The 27,512-nt window shown below is 40.5% G+C and overlaps 1 protein-coding gene across 1 annotated transcript in view; it reads right to left on the bottom strand.

Moving 5' to 3' along the window:
- LOC129113357 (peripheral-type benzodiazepine receptor-associated protein 1) overlaps positions 1 to 27,512 on the bottom strand; it is a 61,915-nt gene that overhangs the window by 20,258 nt on the left and 14,145 nt on the right. Inside the window, 12 exon segments of the mRNA XM_054625594.1 lie at positions 2,037 to 2,069; positions 2,770 to 2,820; positions 3,092 to 3,196; positions 3,300 to 3,422; positions 3,633 to 3,722; positions 3,876 to 3,959; positions 6,601 to 6,768; positions 10,415 to 10,420; positions 13,613 to 13,804; positions 14,603 to 14,779; positions 16,525 to 16,653; positions 17,013 to 17,120. Of these exon segments, the coding sequence (XP_054481569.1) occupies positions 2,037 to 2,069; positions 2,770 to 2,820; positions 3,092 to 3,196; positions 3,300 to 3,422; positions 3,633 to 3,722; positions 3,876 to 3,959; positions 6,601 to 6,768; positions 10,415 to 10,420; positions 13,613 to 13,804; positions 14,603 to 14,779; positions 16,525 to 16,653; positions 17,013 to 17,120 (1,266 nt within the window).

Here is a 27,512-nt window from a genome sequence, read left to right as displayed (position 1 = left end):
ATATGATGTAACCATTTAAAATGTAACTACAATAGAATCGGACTGATGCGATCATATGAACAGCTTCACCAAACAATTTGTTTACTGTTCATTATTACTATAATTTGTACTAATTCATTGTTGAAAACTGCCTCAGGCTGCAGATATTTTGCTGCTGTGTTCACATTGTGAAGCTTTGCAGTCGCCTTTCATTACTGATTGGCTGATCTGTTTCACTGCAATGGGATCAGAGATGTGACCAGCTGAGAGTGTATTTAATAATCACCACACCCTCCAATCTATATTCACCTTCACATAGCCCTTTTGCACTCTGCGCTGCAGCACACACATGACCTAAAAATGCGCCTGGAGAAGCCCAGACAGTCTGTGCACCATGGAACAACTGCTTTGTGTTTGTCGTTGCGCTTTCATAATTAATACGGCGCCCTGTATGTAAAAGTAACCTGCTTTATTAACTGTCAGTGTCCTGCAGAAACCTTTGATGCCTATACAGACACTTGGTTACTATACAATATAAAAACCTTTTGGACAAATCAAATTTGACATCTGATCTGACACAGTTAAGATTATGTTGGTGTATGAACAGTTGGAACAACAGTTCAAGACAGCATACAACATACATTGCTGCTCGTGTAGGGTAATACATTATAAAACAAAGTGCTGCAAATATACGGTTAGGTTTCTGAAAGACAAACGATATAAACTTTAGTTAGTGAAACATTTGCTATAAGTTTGATCACAAATAACAAGTTCAGTTGAAAGAAAAAGGGAGGGAAACAAAGGCCGGTAGATTTCTGGTAAGATGGGAAACAGGGGTAAAAACCAGAGTGGGAGGGGTAGCATACAGAAGGTTAAGAGGAGTTACACTTTCTGCACCTGTTTTACACTTTAAAGAAGCCACTAGACAGAAGGGTTATTTGCCAGAAGACTACAGAAGTTTGTCTTAGCTCCACTAACTTTCTACATGTGGCTGATTTCACTTCAGGTTGCGGCGGGAGTTTCCTGGCAGGCTGATCTGACAAAAAAGCCTCTGCACGAAACTGTCTGAACAACATTTCCTGTTAGCTCTCTCACCTACGCAAAAAGCCTCGCCTGCAGTCGGTCCTTATCTGGCTACACTGAGCTGAAGTAGAAATGAGGACTGAAACACCGAGAGAAATCACTTAGAACCCTCGAATGAATACTGAGTTACAAAAAGCAACCAGACTCAGCGATGTGTTGGGTATACACTACCTCAATATAATAAGAAATAACAAGCCAGCAAGATAAGTGTGCTCAGTGCAGCTGGAGACCGTGACACAGATTCACTGTTATCTGGTCTCATGTGAATGACCTGATTTACACACTATTTGCAAACCTAAATAAAAATAGCACCAGCATTCAATGGGCCTCTGTGGTCACATGAAGCATCTATGAAAGACTGTTTTATAATAATAATCAAGGGGCTGTTACTCCTGCTTTTAATTTAAGTTTATGAACTAAATGGTAAACTCGAAGGATTTCAATAAAAGTAATAGGGGTTTGGTGGTTCTATCTACAGGGGGGCTGGGGGGGAAGGTTTAGTGGCAGGAAGGGGAATCATTTGGCCAAGCTGGCTAAAGTTTAACAGTACCTGCATGCAGTCCAGTGTACTCTGGTTAGCAAAAAGGTAACACAAAGGACAGAAGAAAAAGGAAACACATGCTTGTGAAACGATGAATCTGGGAAAGACAAATCTTATTAATAAAGCAGAAACAAAGCGGTCTGAGTCCAGGTCTGCAAGAAAATCCTGTCCAGGAACCCAGTAGCACTAGAATGTGTCTTTGGTCCTCAGCAGCCAACACCTGCCTTTTTTAATGAGTGCAAATATTCTGCTTATTCTCAGAAAAGGCAGTGCATTGACTTGGGAACAAAGCTCAGGTTCTCGAGAGGGAAAGACACTTTCTCCTGTGATGCTCCGGGTTTAAGTAGACACAGCAAGTGAGAGAAACACATTAAGAGGAAGGAAACAAGCTTTTAAAGAAAAGGGAAAAAAAACAGTAGCAACTATACTCTACCAGCTCCCTCCGCAACACAAGCTGAGTCAACTCCTAAAATAAAGTATACACTTCATTTTAGCAAAAATGCACTGTGTGAAAAAATGGAGCACAGACACCAGACATATATAGCCATCAACTGTGGAGGACTTTTTGAGGCTCCCTTTTTTATTTTGTGTCTTCATTCAAGATCAGCAGCCAATCAGACAGACGGGACTTCCAACTGTCATCTACTGTCTGGATTCATTTTGAATTCAAAGTGTGTAACACTCACACCGAGAGCTTCAAAGACGTTCAAACGTCATAGGGCAGCAGAGAAGCCATCTGTTCAAACGGTTTTCTAGGCCCATGAGTGCTACAAAAATACCAGTACAAGTATTTTCTGCCACCGCTTCTCTGCCAGGTGTTTAGATTAGAATATTCATATTATTTTTGCTTGGTGTTAGAGAGCTAAGAAACATCTTCTTTAATGATGAATTAGATTTTATCTTGTCAGACAGAAATATGCTAGAGCATGAGAGAAACACTGAGGAAGTCTGAAACACACTCTTCCTCTCTTTAATGTCGGGGCTGGGTGAAATAACTTCCAGTTTCTGTTGTGACTGTAATAAACACTCGCGCCTTACATTTTTGTCTTGGTAAATCATTGTAAAGTTCTTGAAAGCAACTCAGGGCCTGACTGTGTGGCAATAAAAGCACTGCATGGAGTATAAATAATGTCTCTGCTAGTCACAGTGGTGCATCACAAACTCACCTCCAGCATCTGTACCACTCCTTCATGCTCCCTCTTGGCATATAACTGAGCCTGAGGATAAAAAAAAAAAAAGAGATTAATTCAGTGTAAAGTTGGTTGTTTGCTCATAAAATTCACAACACAGCGAGCTGCGTTGACAAAACTTTGCTTTATTGGTGCCTGAAGGTTGCCTCCTGCTGGACAAAGACACCCATTCCAATCATCATTTGGGGTAAAAGCAGCCAGGGGGACATGAGGGTTTTAATTCAGCAAAAATATATTAGTCAAATACATAAAGTGTAGAGGTAGTACATAATACGTAATAAGAGGCCAAGCTTCTTACCCGCTGTAACCGTTTGATTTCATCCTGTTTGAACTTAAGGATAGCCAGTGCCTGCTCATGTTCCAATTCCAGCTGCTGCCTTCGCTCGGCGACCTCTCGCATATGCTGTTCAGAAAGAAAAGAAATATCAGACTTTTCTTTTTCCCAGTAGGAGGGTAAGGGATGAAATTTTAAAATAATACATAGAGTATCTGAGCCTCAGCCGTACCTTTAGGACCTGCTCTAGGTTCTCCAGTTTGGCACGGAGTCTCTGGTTCTCCTCGAGAACTGAATTGTGTTGAGCGGTCACTTCAGAGAGATCTTCCCTCAGCTCCTCATTCTCAACCCGAGTCTGACGGACAACAGGAGGAGAGAGGAGATCATTATTTCTTTGCAACCATTGGTCTTCATTCCTCTCTGTTATTTTGAGCTTTTACTTCACAGCTTTACGGACTCTTTGAGAGTATTGCTGGACCTACTGGGCATTAAGTTGTTGAGTAAGATATTATATCAACTGACAGCTATGAAAACATATTTTTCCTTCATAGAGCTCGACACTGACCTGGTCGAGCAGCTGTGCCTTCCTCCTGAGGAGATCTGCCTCCTCCTTTAGTTGCTCATTTTTGCCTCGCTCATCCTCAAGCTGGCTCTCCTGTTACGAAACCACAGGGCAAAGTTCAGATCAAGCTGAGGAAATCCATGCCTTCCCCACCATCCTCCTGTCCACTACGGTAATGCTTAAACCAGACCGGGTCGCGCCACAGAGCATGCGGGAAGGAAACACTGGAGCAAGAAGAATGCTTACCAAATCCAGACATCTCTTCTGTCGCTTCTTTACTTCATGCTCAAGGTTTTCACATTCTTTTCTCTTCTTGCTCAGCTCACTTTCCTGGACCGACAGTGATAACAAAGCAAAGAAGAGTAACATTAAATCCCTATATCTGAAATGTAATACGGCTCTAAAACATGGTTTTAAAGTGCACATGCTCTCAAACAGAGAGCAAGATATACCGTATAATTGCAAAGACAATAAAAAAATACAACAACATGTAATATAATGACAGATGATTTGCATTTACATTTCGCAATGCAAAATACGTTGGCTTTAAATTTCATATTGACCTCTGACACAATAACAATGAGGTATTACAAAGCTTAGCATCCTTTAATTATTTTAAATGCAGCTTACATGCAGGACCAGCATAGGAGAAATCAGCTTATTTCAGCACAGCCACAGGACCTCAATCGCGGCTGTGACTGTGTGGGGGGAAGCTACAGAACAGACAGCTAATTGCATACCACCAGCAGCTGACTGGAGAAGATACTTAACCAGTGGTGACACAGTGAGACAATACTGATAATTGAACCGAAATCTGTGGTCTGATTTGCATGATTGTGTATCGGCCACTGCTTTCACAGCCTGAATAACTGGCATCATGCAAAGATGATTGCATCTTAAATGTACTGTCAGCTGTTTCACAATCAACGAGGACACTTCTCACGCAACTGTTTGTTTGCTGCGGGTCCGACTTAACTTTGTTTTTTTCCGATTTTTCTATCAGTTTGGACACTTCAGCTTCCCATGAACTAAATCCTTCATTTGGCTAGATGATAGTTGAGACTTCCACATGTCCCCTCTGACACTATGGAGACACCAATCGCTTTATTTCTTCTCTTTCTTCTCTTCTGCACCTTTCAAACCTTGTTTCCTTTATTGTAGTCTATCCATGCAATGCGGGTTTTGTTATGGGACCTTTAAAAGAGCCTAGTTTAAGCTGGTGCCATCAACATGCAGGTGATATTTTTCATAGTCTTCAGCCACGCAAGTAGCTCTGTGAGCCCAAACTAAATGTTAAAGTCAGAGTGCTAGCATGCTCTCAACGCCGACATTGCTAACGAGTTAATGTTTAGCAGGTATGAAAGTTCACCGTGTTGAAGGTCTTAGTTTATTTAGCGTGTCAGCATGGTAAAATATTTGCTAATTAGCACTAAACACATGTAGTACAGTTGATGCTGATGGGAATATCAGTAGGTTTGCAGGTATTTAGTCTTTAAACCCAAAGTCTGGGACAAAAATAACATTTGACCAGATGATGGCGCAATATGGAAAAAATGATTGTTAATTTATCCACTGGGTACTGTGAATGTTTAAACCAAATTTCACGGCCATCTATCATAATTCAGTCTGGACCAAAGTAGTGGATTAACTATCACTTACATGATATCTGGGCTAACATAGTATATCTAGGAGGGATAATTTCCAGTTAGGCTATGATGTAAGGTTAAGATCCAGCAAAGAAAAAAGCAAAAATTCAAGCTACAAGCTGCTTGTGCAGCCAGACAGTGTACTCCTCAGTTTCAAATGTAAAGATGCACAGCATTACACTTACTAACTAAAATCGTATAATAGCTCATTTCCTTTATAATTATGCAGATTTAATTTGGACCTTAGTAAAAAATAAAAAAATCTGTGTGTGCCAATATGCATTTGAGCAAATCATGTAAATGTGATCTTTGGAGAAAATGGCAGTAGTATAGTATTGGCACATTAATTATGACTTCCTCTCTTTATCAGAAATCTGCACAGCCAGCTTTTCAAAATGTACTGACACCATCAGTGAGAGCACTGTGGTGCAGATCCGCACATACAAGGCTGAGACATGCAGCCTGTTAGTGATACTAATGCTACAGTTCTCTGCACATCATCAGTTCATGTCTATTTTCCATCCTGACCAATAAAGTCAACAACACAGAGCCGAGAGGGAATATGGTCTATTTAAGCCATGAGACCCTCTTGAAGAGTCAGCAAGGGCAATGTGCCACTCTTCTGTTTCCAGCGGACAAGCTCAAAATAATCCTGCTGCATTACATAACCAATCTGACCATAGATTTCCCCTCGGTGGCAGTAAGCTCAGTCACAGCACTGAATTCAAGCTTCAGCTTCACATGAAAGTGCAAAGCAGATGGCCAGATAGCTGCAATTAGGCACAGTATGCATTTAATAATAATAATAATAATAATAATCAATCCTTTATTAGTCCCACAATGGGGAAATTATTTATCTGCATTTGGCCCATCCCGGAGGAGCAGTGGGCTGCAATGAAGCGCCCGGGGAGCAACTTGGGGTTGAACCACCAACCTTGTGGTTACGGGACAAGCGCTCTACCTCATGTGCCACAGCCGCCCCATTTATTACTGCTAAGAGGAGTGAACGACTCTCATGAACAACTGTTTGGAGGAAAGCATTGATTTGAAAGCCACTCTGGCCCCTACATTACTAACCCTGTAATCACAGCAAAACACAACAACCATAATTGGTGCATTCTATTCTATTATGTTGAATAATATTATTTCTCGAGTGATTTTGCACTAATGAAAGCAACATGAAACTGGATTTCATACTGAAATTCAAACAGATAAAGGTAGCACATTAGTGCTGGAAACTGATACATTGATGTATTTTTGCATTTAATGTTCCATGACAGTGTCTTTATGAAATATCAGCTGAGTATAGTGTTAGATGCTCTCACCAGAAACTGTAGGTGCTGCTCCTCTGTGTGTTCCTCCTGACGGGAGGGGGTCGGGCTAAGGCCCGGTTGGGGCGTTACTCGCAGCCCCGACTCCTCCTCCTCTCCGGGAGTCTCCTCACACCTGGATGGAGCTTCATCTATTACCACACACGGGGTCTCTCCCACAACCTGAAAGGGGCGGGGATAATCACTCATTCAGTCACTTCGTATGTACAGAGGTAATCTCTGTCAAGATCCACGGTATTGTACTAAAAAGCTCCAGTAGTGCTATTTATCAAACTATATTTTTGGGGTTTTGGAGCTGAATATCGTGAATTTACTCATGGACAAGAGGCTGGTGTGGTTTATTGCGAACCGATACTGCTAGTTCACCTAGCACCACTGAGCTAGCTAATGTTACGGATCAGCCGAGGAGGACGCCATTAATGTTTACATTTCACGCTGTCACAAGCACGGACCTCTCGTACCTGTGTAGGTGCACGCCTCCTGCACTATGATGCGGTTGTCGAGACTAGTTGGGTAGAAAGAAAATAAGTCCCTACATGAAGCTGTCACGACAAGGTCTGTGGATTATCTTGAGTAACCAGGTCATGATTTCAGAAAGGGGACATTACTGTTGAGTTCTTCAAATGCCTTTTCTCGGGTCTTTGAACACCACAAGCCAAGTGCCATATAGATTTGTTATATTAAAGAGAATGCACACATCTCTAGGGCAGATATCTCCAAAATAAGGTGAATCACATCAATACAATCTAGATTGTTAAATAGCACTACAGGTAAGAGGAAACATATGCAGACTGTCCCTTTAAAAAACATGACCAAATACTGAGAATGTAGCAAATGTGGATTTTTATACTGTTTGGTCACACTTAATGCTACACCCCCCACTGTGAGTGAGGGATTAGCAGCAAGCCTCCTTCCCAGTGGTCCAACTACAATCAAAGAATAATCCAGGGGGGAATCCCCTCCAGCCTGCAACAGGACTACAACACATTAGCAGAAAGCCTGTTCTTTCTAATTAGGGCCGGGTGCTGTGACTTCAATGTTTCACACAATAGGTTGCTTTTTTCAGCTATTCATTTTTATAATTTGTATGATTTGTCTGAATGGGATCCAGGTGGAAGCATGCTGACATTGGTTGAGGGTTAAGAGTCGGGAATCAGTATCTAATTTTAGAGCAAACCTACTTATGCTCAAAGTAGAACTGTGCTAGTGCAGCCAAAGCCACGACCCAATAACAGGATCAAAGGCGCTCTACCGCGTGCTGCAAAGTGGGATCACTCCTTCACACCCTTTTTTTCTTTTACATTGTAAGTCACGATCACTCCAGACTTCAGGAACAGTTTGCACTTGGGACAGAAATAATGAGCACTGTTAAACAAGTCATAAAAATAATACATATCAACTACGGTGTCTGCAAAAAGATACAGTATGCATACTAATCATTTTTTTCCTCCTGATCTGTGTCAAAAGATTCCATTAGTTTTGAATTTTTAGGATTTTTTCACAATAAAATCAACTACCAAGTCTGGCAAATGCAACAAAACAAATTTTCTATGTCTATGATCTAGTAGAAATTTCCTGCAATGCATCTCTAATATTTTATCAAAATTAGCAAATTCTGTTAAAAATTGTTCTGTTAATAAGTCTTATGTATGATGATATTGTCATGAAACAGAAAGACTTGGATTCTGGGTAATCACAGACATATTTTTACAAGTATTAAGTATTTTTGTTTTACATTTCTCTATTCTTATAACAAGAATGTTGCTCCTTCACACAAATGATGCAGAAGATACAAGCATCAACACACTTACATATGCATTTTTTTTTATCTCTCAGGGCATGGGCAACATTTGACATGTTTTGTACCTCGTCTTTGCTGTATAACTGTAATGTCTGTTGGCTATGTATTGAAGCTGACTGCATCTGTGTGCAGCAATATTGCCAAAGCAAAATGTCTATCTTGGGGACCAAAAAATATATCTTATCTTTACAGCAAAAAACTACCAGCCAATTCACCCATAAACATATAATTCTATCAGGCTGAAGGTTAAGAGTGAGTTACAGTTACATTGTAGTTCCAGTGAAAGAACTAAAACGTCACAAGAGTTCTGACTTGATTGGCTCATTGTTATTTTGAAAAAAACAGTCACTAAAAGCAACTTCATAATGCCACTTCATAAGGAATTCAGCTGATTCTCATTGGTATGACTTAAACTATATATCCCCGGATGCCCATTCCTAGAATCCTTGGCTTCTCTTCTCTGTATTGCTACTACTTGCAGCACGACAATCAAGTGAACGTTTTTTCTGGATCCACACTGTCAAACATCTGTTTAAACGCCTGTTTGTTAAACATGCAGATGACGTTAACTTCTTCTCCATTTCACATGCGAATCAGCTCGCATCAGGGAAGGTTGCGGTTTATTGTCCTTAGTTGAAGCATCATGGCGAATACGGACAAACTCAATACGGAGCTGATGACCCACTGGAGCGGTTTAGCACCACATCAGTGTCATGTCTGTGAAGTTAAGTGAGGCTATCCCTGGTTTATCTTTTGGATATAGGACCAGATGGTGTCAGTAGTGGTGATGAAAGGCCAGCAGGAGGCACTAAATCCATTGGCCCCCATACAAAAAACAGTAAACAGGAATGAGGGCTTTAAACAAGCGCTCTTCTGATATTCTTATTTCTTTTTGGTGATCATTAAAGGTCACATCACATCCATCACAAGTGCAGATGAGCCAGGTGATCCCAGCATGGCACTTCATACCAGTTTAGTGAGCTTGATAAGTGTATGGAGTTTGCTGCTATAATCTGGCAGCCATTGCCAAAGTGGGAGTGAATAAGACTTTGAACAAACTCCCATCCTTTTTAATTATTATTCCAGTCCTTTTTTTATTCTCAACATCTTTGCACTAAGTAAACCTGATTCATCTTACCTACTTCTATCACAGGTGACTTTAAGGAGAATTCTAAACTTTATATTTAGCCTCACAGTGACAACACATTATAATCGGTGTTACACATTGCTATCAGTCTACAGGTGAGATCCATTTAAAAAGAGCAAAGGGGGATGCGAGAGCTCACAATGATTTGTTCAAAGCAAATATAATCAGGGTTCAGGATACGTGTGATATAATGCCGACATGGTTTTGACGGATGAGCGCAGAGGGGGAATATTATATAATGCCCGCAATGTTATGAGAAATAAAAGGACCATCATAGAGAGCATTACACCGAGGCTTAGGCTTTTATGAATAATTTCAATGGTTTATGTGCCAACACACTAACCTAACAAAACCAAGTGTGACCTAACAAGCGGGGCATGTTTTAGTGATTTTACTTGGTCATGGTTCTATTCTCTATTCTTAAGAGAAAAGATCAACTGAGTTGGTGTTAGTTTTCCAACTTATTCAAATAGCATTCAACAGCATATTATGTCTGTTATTGCTCAACTATAAGAAAAGGAATATTTTATTTTGGGTTATTGCATAGTTTAAAATAAATGAACTGAAACATCAGGTGTTAAAGGAGTTCAAACAAGGGTCAGCATTCCTTTACCCACTTTAGAGTGCCAAATTTATGTCACGTCTAGGCAGGAGTATAATCCCTTTCTGGCAAGATTTGAATAGCACATAAACAGGTGTTCAGGTGGTTTTAGTGAGAATTTTAGGTTGATTGTTTAAATTCATCCTGCAAAAAAAAAGGACAAATTCATCCTTCAGAGCCTCACATATACTTGAACCACTGAGGAAATGATTCACCAGCCGTTTCAATCCTAGCACCAAACGGAGGACACGCCTATTACCTTTAACTACTTTTATCATTTCAAGAACATGTAATGATATTTTAATGAGGGTGACTATAGAGTATAGGTAAGATGAAAAGATAAATCATCCAGCTTTTATTATCATTTCATAAGTATTATTAATGCCATATCTACAGCACAGGGCAATCAAACCCACTCTGCAGACAAATACGCAGCATTGCTGAGGCTGCTGGAGTCAAGGAGAATGTTCTGATGGGACAAAAGCTGGTTGCAGCTCTGAGTGAAAAGATGCTTGCTCCATACTTAATAACACTACAATCAATTTTATCATCATTTATATCTAACATGCATTCCGATTCTACAGATCAGTGCTAAATGAGAGTCTCGGATGCTACAATCAAATATAAATACAATATTTCCTGATATGCAAACTTTACATGAGCTTTAACAGTTTACGTGCGTATACTTGTTTGCTAAGCATTCAAGCACTGAGTTCTAAGTAAATGTTAGAACAGTTACAGCTTGATTTAATTTATTGCTCAATTTCTGCATTCATTTTGCTGTTTTATTTCAGTATAGATTTGTTTGTTGAATTTACAAACTGTACCTAATGGAGGCATCTAGCTTTGTCTTTTGGCTTGACCGGGTCACGACAGACAGAAAATCTGTCCTAAAGTGTCAGCAGAGAGGAATGACGGTCTTTTAAACTTTGAAAATACAGCAATCAGAAACAGATTTTTCTGTCTACCATCTCCCATGCTCTTTTCAAAGGTACATGTTAAATAATATGACATGATAAACTGAACTTGTTGTAGATATTGAAACGTTTGCATAAAGTGTTTGTTAGCTTTTCAGTCACAGTAAAAAAAAACAACTCTGTGTGTCTTCTGAAGGTAAATGGGACCGAGGAGGTGTGACAAAACATAGTGCATGCACTAAAACACAATTAATTATAAATGATTTCTCCAATCATGCTGAATTATTATCTAATCATTATCAATAGATGCCTGATGAAGGATGCATCCATGTCTTAGTTCTATCCTTGTGTTGAGACCACAGCAGGTGCCTCAGAATGTGTTTTGTAGATGAGTTCTCATCTTAAGAGGCCAGCCTCTTCTTGCACATTGCTTCACACGGTGAGGTGCCACTGTGTACGCTTCGCACTGATGTGCTCCATATATACTACAGGATCAAGTACACCTTGGGCCCATGTGTACTAACGCAGGGTCAGATCCCATTCAGCAGGCCCTGAATGCCATAAGCACATTGGTGTAATCCCTGCAGACTACTGAAACGGGTAACTGGATCACTTCTTTTAAAAGCACCTTAATGGATTGGCCTGGCCGTTGATTTTCTTTTTAATACGGAGCATATCGATGTCCACCAATAACACTCTCCGCCCACCCTGTCACTAAATCGGCCCCGTCTAAATTCTACATCTGGAAGCTCCAAAATACGACAGTTATAAAAGCAGCTTTCTGACAGGCTGCCCTTGACTAGGCCCCGTGCATGTCCCGTCTTTCTGATTTGTTAGAAAAGTGGCAGTCCACCACAGACGTGTAGGATTTAGCACGGGATTTGCTGAAATTAATATTAAGAAACTACAGCTATGAGACCTAAAAGAAAAATCCCCTTATCTGCGAGCCATATAGTTATACCAACATGGGACATGCAACATGCTGATAATCTTTCAGAATAAGCTTGTGATTTTAATATCTAACACAAACACTCGCTGCCTTGAGCCAATGCTCTCACACTCCCGATACGCCACGACACCGATTAGTTTTCAGTGTTAAGTCTCAACTTTGAGTCCTGCACGGCTCCAGGCTCACATCCAAGTGGACACATATGAGGCTGGCCGAGGAGAACTACATTGGGACACTGCGACTGACACACGGAGGCAACAAAACTCGTAAGGTTACCTACCCCTTTGGTGTGATCTGTGGCAACGTCAAGGCTTCCCCTGGCCTGCTAGGTATCCAGAGCAGGGCGAGATAGAGAAGTCTCTAGTGCGGCCAGAGTCTTACCTACCACCCAAAACCCTCTCACCGCTGCCACAGCAACAGAGAGCGGATTACTGGACTGTACCATTCTGTTGTTAGAGGGGATTAGAGTTCACACAACATGGCCCCTCTCTGGGTGTGCGCGTGCCACTGGGAGTGCGTGTGTGCGTCCCACAAATGGGAGATTACCACAATCGGCATTCTCATTTGAGCTTCGCAGGCAGAGAATTTGCTCTACTTCACAGGCAGTGGAGTATTTTACAAGAACAAACCATACATCAGAAGAACTCCTTGATATAAACCAATGCACCATTTAAACACCCATATAACAGATGTTCGGTGATGTGAACAACTTCATTTCACATTTACAAATAATGTCTTTTCTGCATTCATTCATCTTATTCATATATGGTAAATGGACTTACAGGACCTTTCTAGTCTTTCGACCACTCAAAGTGCTGAACACTCATTCAGACTCATGTTTATACACTGATGTGACTGAAATTACAGTCAGTATTTTTCCCATGGATGACGGGGATGGAACTGGGATCTACGGATTAGAGGACTCACGCAGAGGCACATGAATCTTTATCTATGATATACGATTTGTGCATTTTTCCCATATTTGGCCAGTGATATATCTTCACATCGGTTCTGCGGGTGAAAATCTGTTTCTAAGAACTGAGCAGAGAGGAGTATTAAATGAAGAGAGGATCAGGAGTGTGTGACTTCGGTATCTTTGCTCAGGCCCAAGTTCAAGGAGGGAATCATCTCATTATGGCTCGTGGCAGATTAGTATCGGGTCCAACGACAAGCCATTACATAACACTGCTGAACAGCATCCCTGAGAACATTAACATACACTAGGTTTCAGGAAAAAAAACTCAGCCGGCTGGATTTTACATTACCGAACAACGCTTACTGTAATCCAAACTATTTAGGGGGTGAAAACATGATCTGGTGTTCATTCGTTTTCACATACTTAACTTAAAAAAAGATGAACAGCATCAGCATACCAGTTTTTTAGAAAGAGTTTCAGTTTTTCTGCCTTTACACTGATTTAGATTACAGTATCTGGGTAATTTTAAATTCTTATTATTTACAAAAAAAGATCCACACTACACAGAAACTACAATAGAATTAACTTAGCTGTTTCCATTTCAAAATTATTTACAGTTGACTTGTGCCCCTACAGGGGTCAGCAAAGACGTGCTCCAGTATAAGGGGACTTTACCTCTTCTTCCCCCTCCTCCTCGTCCTCCTCCTTGATTTCCCCAAACTTCTCTGGTCCACCAGGGTCAGGACTGTGGTTGTGCTGCTGCCTGGATGATGTGACCGACAGCTGCCTCTGGAGTCGCAGCACCTCCCGCTGAGACTCCCTGAGAAGCCTCTCAAATTCCACTCTGCCAGATGGAACAGGGGAGCCCTACACACACACACACACACACACACACAGAAACACACATGCATCAAAGACCGCAGTAAGACAGGCACCTCATCAAGTCAGCACATTATGGCTGTTCTATTTTCAAACTTGATCCTGAGTATTAAACTGATTCACATCCAATCTAAAATACATATCTTACCATGTGCATTGTCACATAAGAGGAATTTATCTTGCAATAAATAACTTAAAAACACAAATACTGTTTAAATGAAAACAGAAGTAAATATCAGAGGAGCAGAGGAGACACTGCAAAACCTCAACAACAAATAATCATGCAGTAAAACTAATTCTTGGTCATGGACACCAAATATATCAAAGTCCTCTCATTTGGGCTTTATATCTTAATGTTCCCATTTGAGTTGAGAAAACTTGAATTATCACATGGTGAGAAATGGGTTGAGGTTGAACGTGGGATCAGGTGCAGACACTCACTAGATCCATAGCCAGCTCACTCTATAAAACCCTTCATTATTAAATCCAGCAGACGTTCACATTCAGGAGAACATGCTCTTAATCACTGGAGCGGTAATTCAAAACAGGCACTTAGAAAGGCAGCCTATTCCTGCACTGTCATCTAGTCATCAGCAGTGACGCAGCCTTTGTAATACAGGCTTAAGAGGGAGTTTAGGATGAGTAGTACCCACGTAGTCCAGCAGAGAGCGAGCTTGTGGCAGGGATGATGAGGAGATCAGAGATAAGTGGTCTACACTATGAGCCCAAGTTCAAATCAGGGGTCCACAGTTCAAACTGGTTACTGAGGAGTTGTGTTAAAAGTACCTTCGTGGTGCCCTGCCGAGCCTCCAGCTCTCGGCACTCTTGCTGTAGGGCGGCAATCTCTTTGTCCTTAGACAGCAGCAGGTCGGCGTGCTGGGCAAGGTCGCGAGCTCGCTGACGGGCGAACGCCCTCTTGTACTGTTCCACCGACCCGGGTCTCATCAGTGACGGGGAGTTCACCTGCACAAGGGCAAGAAAGAAATTTGTATTCATCACCGGAAAGGATTTCAAAGTGGAACACAGCTTTTACTAAGACAGAATATTTTCGAACTTTTACACAAACTAGGCTCTTTAACATCGGCAAAGAACAGCTATAAAATCATACAACAACACACAGACTAGCATTATAAACGGCCCAGTAAGGCAGACAAACACTACTGTCCAGCTACTGACCATGGAGATACTAAAGGTTTGTTGGAAATGCATTGCTCTCACTTAAGCAACAGAGTTTCTAAAATACATGATAAGGTCCATTAACAGGACTTTGTATACATGTGGCCAAACTCTCACACGTCCTTAAACTTGTAAAATCAAAAAGCTGCATTGCTTTGCTCTGCAGTGAGCAGCGGGAGGTGAGGGGGAGGGGAACAGGTGCACTGAGAGTAATACTCAGATCGAAGGTGTGAAGGTCGACCTGGCATACGTGAACGTAAATGGCTGGATCTCATTACTAACGTGAAATAGCCCTCCGCCGCAATCACACCTTTTTAACAGCACAAAAAAAACTAATATTACATTACAAATCCTGATGACATGGAAATAAAAATCACGTGGCCCTCATCTTTTTAGATTATGTCGTCTTGGTAACTGTGATCTGGCGGCTCCCTGGTGGCTTTTCGATGCTACTGTACCTGTTACTTAAGTCAACACTAATGACCAGCTGTTTCCTCAACCAGCAGCTGAGGCAGCTGAGGCTCCAGTGTGTTCACTGCAGCCGAGGGCCGAGATAGCGGGTCCTTTAATTGTTTTTCTACACTTCAGTGTTCTTCACTACTGGTCTTCAGGACAGACTTGTGCCGGATGCTCTTTCCCTCTCACGACCCCTCATGCCGCTTTTCATAAGAATAGTACTCCAGTTTTCAGATTTTATTATGGCTACAGATCATGTTTTAAGAGAATATTTATGAAATTTAAAAACAACTAAAAACCAATAATTTGTGAGTTGTGGTTAGTGGTATTTTTTATGTGCAGATGTTTCCATTAAATGGGACCTGGATGTGATTATCTGTGTTCTGTCAAATTAAAGGATGCCCACTGCGTAAGCATTTATGCATACTATATCAAAAAGTAGTCAGGGACTATAGAAACAAATTTTGCTGAAGCTACTGTATATTTTTTGCGCTTTTTTATCTTATTTTTGTGGTCTCCTCAGCCTTCTTCTTTTTCAGTTAGCTGTCTGGCAAAGCTTCTGCAAACGCTGAGGAATTCAATCAGCGTATTAGCTCATTTTAAACCTATGATTTCGTGTTTCATACTAGATCTGACAAATAGAAGTTGATATTTATGTATATTTAGAGGTACAGATGATACCTAACTGGCAAGTAGGCATGGGACTATATGAACAAGTCAAGTCACTATTATCTTGGCCAAAACAAATTCTATTCACGATATTATTATAATATTATATGCTTTAAACTCTGCAATCAGTTGCATCTTTTCTGTAGACAAATTACATCTCAAGAGACTTCCAACTGAAAACTGATGCATTCAATTATTCAATAGGGCTACGGTATTTTTCAACAAGGCTCCCATTCATCACACGCTGAACTATTCCATTCAACTCGTTACCGGACAATATGGTGAATCAGGGGTGGCGGTGACTGATAATGAGTCGCTCCACAGCATTTGGGTCACAGCGAGGACAAACGTGGGAAGAAGCAGTTGGCTGTGAAAGTGTTTGAGGTTATTTTATTTGTGCAGTATACCACTCTGAGATTGGCCTCCTGCAGTTTCCGAGCTCTCTCCTCCAGCCTCTTCGCAAGAACAGACAGCTCGGTGTTCTTTCTCCTCAGCCGCCTGACCTTCTCCTCGGTCTCCGGGGCGCTGCTCTTCCGCTAAACACATGGGAGACAAATATCATCAGCTGACAAAACGCCTCCGGCAAATAGGAACACAAACGCAGCAGTGCCAAACAAGAAAGTTACAAAAACAATTATCCAGGAAGGCTCGTTAATGGTTCGAAGAGTGGCAGCTTTGTGTCATCTGTTACCAGTGGAAATTCAGAAGCTACATGGGGAAAGGCCAACACACTGACCAGATATTCTTCTAATTATAAACTGAATAAATGACAAGAATCAGCATCTTACGGAAACAATGCACGTTTAAAATGTGATACTCGCTGCTTTTGTGCACCTGGCCTACTTTCTAGGAAGCCTTCAGTCAAGACTACACACTCTGTTATTTTTAGTCTTACCAGCAGGCCGTTCTCCTCCCTCAGTGTGGTACAAGTCTTCTCCAGCTCATCAAGGGCTCGCAAGAGCTCAGAGTTCTGACGCACCAGGAAACCGTAGTCAGTGCCATTCTAAAAAAAAACAACAGAAGCACAGCACAGACAGATGCAGAGGTTACCAACTACTTTACTGACTTTTTTTTCTTTATAAAACACGGTGTGTTTTATAAAAACAGGGCTCAAGTTTAATTTCTCAAGCGCCTCCCTTGCCAGCTTTTACGTGGTTCTATCTAATGATGGCCGACAGATGACAGTCCAATAAAAAGGCTTTTCATTAGGCCAACTCAATTAGCCTACTAGCAGCATTGAACATCTATTACACCACAGTGTAAGAGGAAGGAGGGCTCTGCTCTCATATTGAACTATGAAGAGAAGGGAAGGAGAGAAAGTAAAAGAAATGCAATCAAGAGGATTCAGAGAAAATTTACACACTTTCAGTCTTTACTCCGTTTCTTAATTTAGTTTAGAATTATTATTTTTTGTAATCAATCTACACTCTGCACCCCATTGGGACATGCTCTTCTTTGCAGATGTCTCAGGTTTCAGGTATGCACCTCATGATCATGATGGACTAATAGTAGCTGTTAGGTTAGAAAAAAATAGTTATTTTTCAAACCAGGTGTATATATAATGACTGCAGTCAGTTGTCATGTAATGAAATAAATACACATGAGGTTTAATACAGTGTAATAATCCCGGGTGTTACCCAAATTAGCTTGTTATCTTGTGAACCCTAAGGGCCAAACTCAACAAAGCAGCATAGATGTGGCAGACAGACAATGTGGCAGACTGTCAAAGCGGTGATCAAGACCGCCATTGGTGTTTGTCATCTACGTGCAGGAAACCTGGAAGCAACAGAAACCTTAGATTGGTCTTTCTGCTGGCAATGATGGCACCCTGCCTCTGTGACAGGGATGCTCTAACACGAGCCCCAAGGCTCAGAGCGGAGGGGTGAGAGTCGACCTGGCACATGTGGTAGACCCCATATCCCAGCATGGATCAGGCACACGAATGGCTCCACATGTGAAAAACTAGTAAACCTTTCTCCATAATACACTGGGGATCTCATTTCTAACATGAAATAGCGCTCCGCCACAATCACACCTTTTTAACAGCACAAAATAACTAATGTTACATTACACATCCTGATGAGATGGATATAAAAATCACGTGGCCATCATTTTGCCAAATTATGTTGTCTTGGTAACTGCGATCTGGCAGCTCCCCGGTGAGTTTTTGATGCTACTGTACCTGTTACTTAAGTCAACACTAATGACCAGCTGTTTACTGAAGCAGCAGCTGAGGCTCCAGTGTGTTCATCCTGTGGTGCTATTGTGACGGTAACATTGGACACCCTGTCTGAATATCTAGTTGGTGGGTTACAAAGTAGTGCCAGAAAAGACCATATGTTTTCAGACCACACAGACTAGCAGACACAATATTTTGACTGAGATGATTAACACATGATGTGGTGAGGAAAATAATTTACGTAAAAATAAATTAAAACTGTAGCAGTTAAAGCAAGGGAAATACAATATTTGCACAAATTCCAAATTTGACCATAGTCCAGTGACACAAAGCAGCTATAAATGCAAAAATCTCGAGGTCATGGCCAGACCAACGTCTGTTTCCTAAAATAAGTGCATGTAGTAAATTTCCAGTACTGTTTAAATTAGTAGTAGAAAACCTTGCAGTCAAAGCAACAATGGGATCACTATCTGACACTGTAGGCAAAAAAAAAAGATGCTTCATGGACGACATTTACAATGAATAAAGGCAGTGACTCAGCAAGTTCATCCTCCTTAAACTTGAATGCTCTCTTTGGGCACATCTTGACTCCAGCTAAGATCCTGTAGGACACAGTGTCATCGCATTATGCTGGTTTAGAATGACTGCGCCTCAAGTATTTGAACTGAAAACTACGGAAGTTCTAACACCATTTCACATTTAGGTTATAGCCTTTAGATTTCCTTGAGATCAAACCCCACTTTCGATACAATTTTTATCGTGGACATTTCAATCTATTTAAAATCGAACATTCAAAAACAGGGTGGCATTTATAGGGAAACATACATGAAGAACAAGATTTTCAGCATTTTTTCCTTTGCAATCTTGTCGTTATTACAAAGTAAAAATACATTGTTAGCACTTAAAGAAAGCTTCCTGAAGAAAAATGTATTTTTGTTTTAGGGGTCTTATTCTTGATGCTGTGTATAAACTGGTAACTTTTATTTTTTTGCTTTATTTGGTAGGGACAGTGCACATTAATAAAACATTTCTGTAAATGCACCAGAGTTAGCCAAGAGGCTATTTTTCATCTGTAGTCCTTAGACAGATGTTTTTTAAAGTCACCCTAAAAACAGAATATAAGATTAAAATGAGAAAATGATGCATTATTTCCCCTTTACAAAGGTTACAGAAACAATATAAGAACTAATAGGGTTGATCAGAGTATTTAAAGACATTTTTGGTCTTTTGATTTTTCAACATGAACAAGGAGAAACTGTAACTAATCTGTTATTCCATTCTCTATACACTCTTTTTCCTAGTCAGATCAGATGCAGGAACCTTAACGCAAGCAACACATTGTAGTCAGATTGCAAGTTTAGCAGAGGGCTAACACACAAACACACACACAGAGACTAACATCCTAACCCGATAATAAATGTGTGAGAATCTCTCTCCTCACCTTCCTTAGATGATATATTAGGGTACACAGATAAGCTGCACACAAAAGTGTATAGCTCGTCATAAAAACCATTGAACAGCACTTCATGACCAGACCACTCGCTTTGTTGATGATGCATGGATTTTTCGGGACGCTGCTTATTCAACAGTCTCGGTTTGATTTATCTCTTGTACCACACTGTGAGGAATAAGAGCTCGAAGTAAAAAAATATTCTTAAAATCTGTTGAAATGTGATTTTTCTTGCTTTTAATGTGAATATGGTCTTTTTTTGGCAACTTGGCATCAAAAAAATGTCAAGGTTTGGACAGGTTTATACCACAAAGTGGGAATAGTAAGTAACCAGCTGAAATATGACAAAAAAAGGCCAGAAGTTTCTTGAAGATTTTCCATTCGATATTGAATTACGATATTGAATTGATATGAAGTGGTATAACGTATAAAGGAGTGTTGCCTGCACATCATCATCTCCCGAGTTCTCTGTCCATACTCTCTTGAAACCATTTAAGACTGATCTGCTGACAATATCCAAATCTTGATTGTTAGTCAATCAAGGCGAGAGGTCTCTAACCTCAGTGGTTACGTCAATAGTTGTTGTAGCTGCTTGACAATAAAGGCCTTCAAGAGGTTTAAAAGTTCAGTCTTTATTGTCCTACATGGGAGATTTGGTTTGCAGCGCTGCAATAACAAATATTTCCATAAATAAATAAAAATTACAGTGTAGCAGTAATATGTGAAAACAAATTCAAGCATGTAAAGTTACAAAATAGGACAGAGTTCTCAATAAAAATAATAAAACAAGACAGAGATTGTCTTGATTAATCCTATGGCATGTGAAAAGTGAAGGAAACAGGAAGGTGTTCGGTTTGAATTAGCAGCAGACTTCACGACAGCTTTAATGTACGGAAAAGATAGTGGATCATAAAACAGTGGGGCTGTTATCTGTAAGATGATGGTAAGAACAGCAAGGAAGAACTGAAACAATCCTCCAAACTACAACAAGACCTACTGTATGTAACATAGGAAGAAGAAAATTAAGAAAGAAATGATACTAAATCTGGAATTGCAAATGTGACCAAACGATGATCTGTGAGCTGAACACATTTAAAAAAATACATTACTCCTTGATTACATTGAAGCATTATTGACGTTACAGAGCCATTGTCTGTTATGAACTTTGACGTCACTATTGCATTGCATTGTGGGATCTTTATGCCAGTATAGCGTGCAGTTTTTGCTTACTGCAATATTTCACCGGGAATAGGATGCAATTCAGGTATATTAGCTTCATGCTTAAGTTTTAGACATACTAAAACATCTCACATACTATTTTAGCGTACTATATAGCCTGTTATTAACCACAGGATGCTACTATACAAGTATACACTTGTATAGTCAATGGCAAAAGGACACACAACACCACTAAATGTCATTAAACTATATCTAGAAGAAATATATGTTGTCTTTTCTCCACAGCAAATACTCCTTAACGGCACAGACAGAGTTGGCCTCAGCTCTCGGGTGAACCCTTGTGTCCTTGAGAGTTATTTTGCCATCAGTCAGAGGAGCCGGTCTCAGTGTCCCGGTCTTCCTCTCAGGATGACGATGCTAAAGCCCAATCAATCACCTCAGAGGAAGGCCAGCCAGAGTGAACTCCTCCATTCTGATTCTAATGATCTTGGAGTTCGTCCATGTCTTGTAATTGTTCCCTGGGAATCGCACTGAGATACACCAGAGAATTTTCTTTAGCCATGAGGTAATGCCGGCTTCTTGCGGAATAAAAAAACCCCGACCCCGCTTCCTTGCTTCCCTTGCTGCCACACAAAAAGGGCCGCAGGTGGTGAGGTCCACTCAAGGCCAGGGTATTAGCATTCAGCCAGCACTCCTCTCTCGCGGCAGTGCTGTTTTAACATAGTCCTGGCTCAGTAAGTGAGGCAGACGTAACGCAGTAGCAGGAGGGCAAGGGGGGGTCTACACAAACGTCTGTCAGGAGAGTCTGGGCCTAATGGAGCCACGTCCCTCTGCTCCGTTTGAATCTGTGTGCAATCAGCGTGAATGCAAGCAGATAACTGAAATAAAACACACCATACACACTGCACTGACACTGCTAACCATAATGGTACTGTCTACAGCCTGCAGGGCCTTAAACACATCATCACATACCTCACTTTGTTAAGCATTTTTAATCTATTATGGTATCAATAGCTATCAATATGGGAAGGTTGATTATTCTATTTGATTGTGAAGATCGGAAGAGTTATCAAGAACTGATTGAGGTTGAATTCATCTGCTATTCAAACTAAGACTAGATTATGCAAATGTCACCTAAAATGAACTGCACAGTAAGCCAAAATTTCTCATTCCTATCCAAGTCCTGCTCGACTGATTTTGCTGTGGGAGCTCTTGTGCGACTGCAGCTGATAAAAGCAGGGGTGGAAGAGCCTTAACTGATTGCTAAAGTGTGATATATTCCGCACTGTGAAAAATCTTGATGGCCTTTGGGTTAGCCGTTCTTCATAAAACCATTATCTGGTACTTTTTCTACCTAAGAAGAGTAGTTGAATCACTTTGGGGTTTTCAGATTATTAACACAAAGAATGCTGTACTTTCAAGTCTGTAAAACCGCTTCTCAGAGAAAAGCCCCCTTCACATTAAAACCTTGACCTACAGTTACACTTACACCTTTTCTGTATAGGAGATTTTTGTGTGCGTGAAAGACAAATCCAGACAATGAATCCCGACATTGTTGCAGGTTCCACTTGTGAAAGGGACCATGCTGAATACACCCACTGAAGGACAAACTACCATAACGTCTGTCACAATTTGACCACACAGCAGGCGGCTCCAGCACCGACATATGTTACTGGCCTTGTTAGTAAATGCTACTGGAGCAATACAGAGTAACTGTAATCCCATTATTCATAAAATCAAGTGTTTCAAAAGGTCAATCAAAACAACTTAAGTTGAGTTAAGCACCTATTAAAGAGTAACACTAAAGATAAACTTCACAGGTGACGTATTTCTAATTATTATCTAACTAGTTATCCCGACATTCATTACTTTTATTTCTTATAAAAAACTGACACTGACGAGACTGAGCTTCGTAAAGAGAGAGAGAGAGCAGGCTGAGTTTCCTCTTGATTATCTGGGTCAGTTGCTGTTTTATGTGCCTCTAAGGCTAAATGAAAACGGATCAGGGTTTTCTGGAATTCATCCCCTTGCTTGGGCATTTTATTGCTAGCTCTGAAGTAGAGAGGCAACCATGACACCGTGGATAGAATAAAAGGGAAATAGAAAATAGAAATCATTCTTTATCACAAATCTTCATATCAAATTGGCCACCCTTGCTGAGTCTTATTTGGAGCTAAGGAAACTGATAGTACAGAGAATAGCCATATGTGGAAAATGCATACAAAGAGAGACAAACAGAGTTACTGAGTCAAATAAAAAATCATTCAAAACAAAAAGTATGTTTAATAGCTCTAATAGTTCTACCAAAGCATGCAACAGCGCTAATGCGGCAACTTCCAAATTGAGGCAAAACTGTTCAAATCTCGCACCTTTTATTAGCAGTACCAGCAAATAAAACTTCACTGTGCGTCGAATGAACCTTATTTAGACATTCTAGCAGTGACCCTGAGAGCTAAACGCACTGCGAGAAAACACATGTGAAGAGACAGAACACTCACTGATTTTACAACACTTGCAAAATAATGCTGCATTGAAAAAAAACACAACTAAATACAGAAATGCTGCAAGTCACCCAGAACACAATGTAAACTTGATGAAAAAAACATAATAAGCGGATAATAAGCGAAAGGTTTAACCTATATTAACAGCAAATATCTGAAATAATATTAGAATCATGCAACCAGAATGTTAAAAGAAAAAAAAAAAACTGGCCACATTCAGTAACTTCATGAGCCACAAACCAAGGCAACAAAAGTGTCCCATGCATGTGCATCACTTTTAAGTGTCTCCTGGAAAATTCTGTCTTTCTGTTCTGTGCGATTTGCAGCATTTCTGTATTTGGTTTTGTTAATTGGTTACAATGTTTTCTCCATTTGCTTGTGTTTCGTGTTTCCTTTAGTCACAGCACGTTGAGCTTTCTGGGCCACCATACATCGTTCTGTTTCATTTTTCCTGACCTACTAGGAACCCCCTCTCTCCACTGGGTTTTATGTGATTTTCTGTATCATAAAGGGTAAACCGCTAAAATGTACAAATGGGAGGTTTGTTCCTGATGAATGAAAATATAAAAACACTGCAATAGTAGGTAAACATCTTTCGGTATTAATGAACATAAATTGTATTTGGCAGAAAGAGAAGTTGAAAAATATGCAAATGCAGAAAATGTTTGCAATAAAGGCAGGTAGAATCTAAAGGCTTTAAGGAACAAAGAGGAAACACGATTGGGGACTTTAGTTACCCATCAACAAAGATCTGAATAGATCATTAAATGTTCGATTTAGCATTACATATTCATAAGGCTCCGCAACCACATTATCCTTTTGTCTGGGATCCAAGGGGAAGCTTTTGTAAGGCGTATGGAAATGTCTAGTCTGGTTTTACAGAATCGCTAACATCAGCATTTTTAGCTGACAGCTAGAAATCCCCCCACTGTAAGCCTCTACGGAGCCGGCAAGACAAAGACACAGACATGCACATGGGCACACGCACACACGGACACACGTTGGGCCATTGTTAACCCTATGTTGGACATGATATTGCAAATGGCAGTATAAAAGAAGCATCATGTGCGGTTTATATTCCAACCGCAACCCATGAAATCCCAGGGTCGACTTTTGAAGCAATAAATCAGCATATCACTAATTATACCAAGTGTAGATTGGGGCTTGGGACAGAAACAACACAAAGCTTACTTTTGGAAAGGACTGGATGAAAAGAAAAGGGTAACACACAGCAGCAACTAGAAAACAAGACTTAAATACAATTCAGTAGGTCTGCTGTCTCCATACTCAAAGCAAGCAGTAACACAACATGATAATTACTGTTTAATTACAATTTGTCTAAGTATAACTAGTCCTGGAGACAGTACCTTAATCATTTGTAGTTATTATCATACTACATTTTTTATTGGGGATTTCAGAACACTACTGATTGATTTTTTAAAATTAGAAAAGCACAAGCTGCAAGTATTTGCTCCTGAGTTATATTCAGCAGTGTTCGCTCAGAAGATTGGCATCAAGGAGGCAGTCTGCTGAATCTGGAAATGTGCCTTAATTAATCCAGGCCTTGTCCGCTCCCGGTAATAATTGGAGGGGAAAGGCCTCCGCCCACAAAGTCATCCCTAAGACGGCACATGGTCGGAGAACTGACTCTTGAGCACTGTTTTAATTGCCAGCAGAGGCGAGTAACTGAAAAACCTCTAACCAGCGAAGACAGTGAATGGTCGCCCGACCACTCAAGTGGATACTAATGGACTTCACAATATCAGTGAGGCGTTACAATTTAGAGCCAAATCAATGACTCTTTATCTCTGTCTCCTGCAGGACAACATCAGTGGATTTCTAATGAGGTTCCCTGAACTGCTCCGCTGTCAAACATCCTCTCAAGACAAGAAAGAAGTTTGAGGATGAATCTGTTTTGATCTCCTACACCTTATCTTCTACAGTAGCTTATATATTTTGTAGTCTTTTTTTGCGTCACTTAATTGCCACCTACATGTGTTGTGGTTTAACACTCCAAGAATTTTACAGTATAGACATGTTTGTCTCCAATTTTCAACTACTTTATTAACTACCTGTATTTTATACAGGCTTTCCAAGCATGCGTTTTGTTCTATTTACTATGATTAATGAAACAATGTTCACTATCTTCATAGGACAATAAACTAGGCTTAAACTCATAGAGATTTGTGGTGTTGCAAAAATGTCTTAAGGTTAGGAAACCTTCTGTACAAAGTAGAGGAATAATAATAAAAAAAGACTACAAATGAAAAGAGCCACTGTGCTGTTTTTGGCCTGAGGTATTTTCATTAACAGCAGCTCTCTCTCCCTATACTCATATATAAGTCATGAAGAAGCCCTCTTAAGTGTCCCCTCAAATCCCCTCCTGTATTTATCATGACTCTTCCCCCTCCGGGGTACCTGACGGTGACAGATTAGGGGGTCTCTCTGACTGCGTTTGAGAACAAAGAAGAAACACCAGAGACACCCCTTTACTCCCCCCAGGCGTCCAGCAATCTACCTCTACCACCTCTCATACAAACGTCCTCTGGAGGAGGTTGTGCAAAAAAATTGAATGCCCTGTCTGGAAATGCTTGTTAGTGCCTTTTCCCGTCCATATGTTTAGAATATAAGATGTGCATACATTTCAGCACATAACCTTTATGTGGTCTAGAGTTCTAGTTTAAACCTCGGGATGGGTTTCACCAACCATTAGGCTCATGTCATTGTGTATTCTCATGTGGTGATGGGCTAATTCATCTCTTATGCCAGTACTGATTTCACGCTTAATCCAAGACATCAACATGAAAGCCATGGTTACTATGTTTAAGCATCCGCTATGCATGTTGGATGTAACATTAATTATAATCAGATCTTGTCTCCATTATGACTCAGAGCTTTATTTTTATAAACATTTACAACACTGACGTACCGACACAGTAATTAGCATCCATACGGTCACGGTCGCCTCATCATTTCACAGTCTGCAAATAAAAATGTCACGATCCCACCGAGACTGCGAGGGCTTAATAAGGTGTCAGACATGCAGGGAACATCTGGTGTTTTAAAAAGTCAAAAGATGAACAGAAGGAGGGGTCGCCGGATTATCCCGTTTAGTGCAGTGTCAGCATAAAAGTAGATGGAGGGGAGACAGAATGTGGTGGGGATGATTTGTTTCGTCCCCGACCCTCCAAGGGTTCAGAACCGCAAGAGCTTCAAAAGAATATAGCCCTTAATCTTGCCAAAGTAAATTGCATATGCATACAAGCCCGCTGCAGTTGTGTGAGTGAGGTCTAAATGCCTTTGTTAACCAGAGCGTTGATAAAAACATCAAAGTGAGCAAATTATTTCATTCCCCAGATAGGGCTAACCTTCACTAGCTACAATGCAGTGAGCAAGGTAAGTGCATCAAATTAATTAAAAAAACTAATCTAACCAGCCCCGCAAGGACCGTGTCACCAAAAAAAATGACACTCTTACTCAATGTTTGCCTTGAAGTTTTACCCAGCCAGCATCTTTTCAACACAAGCTCAAAATTCCCCCGGATGTTTCTAGTTGAGAGATTCTCAAATTCTTATGAACCCTGGTCCGTTCCTGTATCCAGTACAGTACTGTGCCAACACGTTACTGATATAATGATTTTAATGTAACTAGATGACTGAACGCAATCATACTGGTGCTCAGTTATTGAAGTATTTAGTTCAGTATTTGTCCCCCCTTTGGCGATGGTCCAATATATTGATTAGAGTGTTCTTGACAGTAGGAGTTATAACTCACTTTAAACTCCATTATTCTATAATACATAAAGGCACGGCAGACTTTAATTACGCTTTAGATATTTATTATTTTGATCATTTGAGAGATTCTTTTCAGAAAGCAATACTCCACTCCATGAAAAAATATTCAATGCATTATTCTTGCGACAGGGTTAGGAAATGGGGGCTGAAACTTAGCTATTTAAAGGAAGCTGACAAGAAATATATGACCTGTTTTAAATTCTCCCCACAAAAGTTATCTCTCAAATATCTAACACAACACTATCAGCTGATCAATCGGATATTGGCCTTTATCCTGCTCCAAACTATCGTT

This window comes from Anoplopoma fimbria, chromosome 24 (assembly GCF_027596085.1).
Source record: "Anoplopoma fimbria isolate UVic2021 breed Golden Eagle Sablefish chromosome 24, Afim_UVic_2022, whole genome shotgun sequence".
NCBI classification, from domain to species: domain Eukaryota; kingdom Metazoa; phylum Chordata; class Actinopteri; order Perciformes; family Anoplopomatidae; genus Anoplopoma; species Anoplopoma fimbria.
The sequence above is the reverse complement of the archived record's forward strand: the minus strand, read 5'-3'. Positions and strand labels throughout refer to the sequence as shown.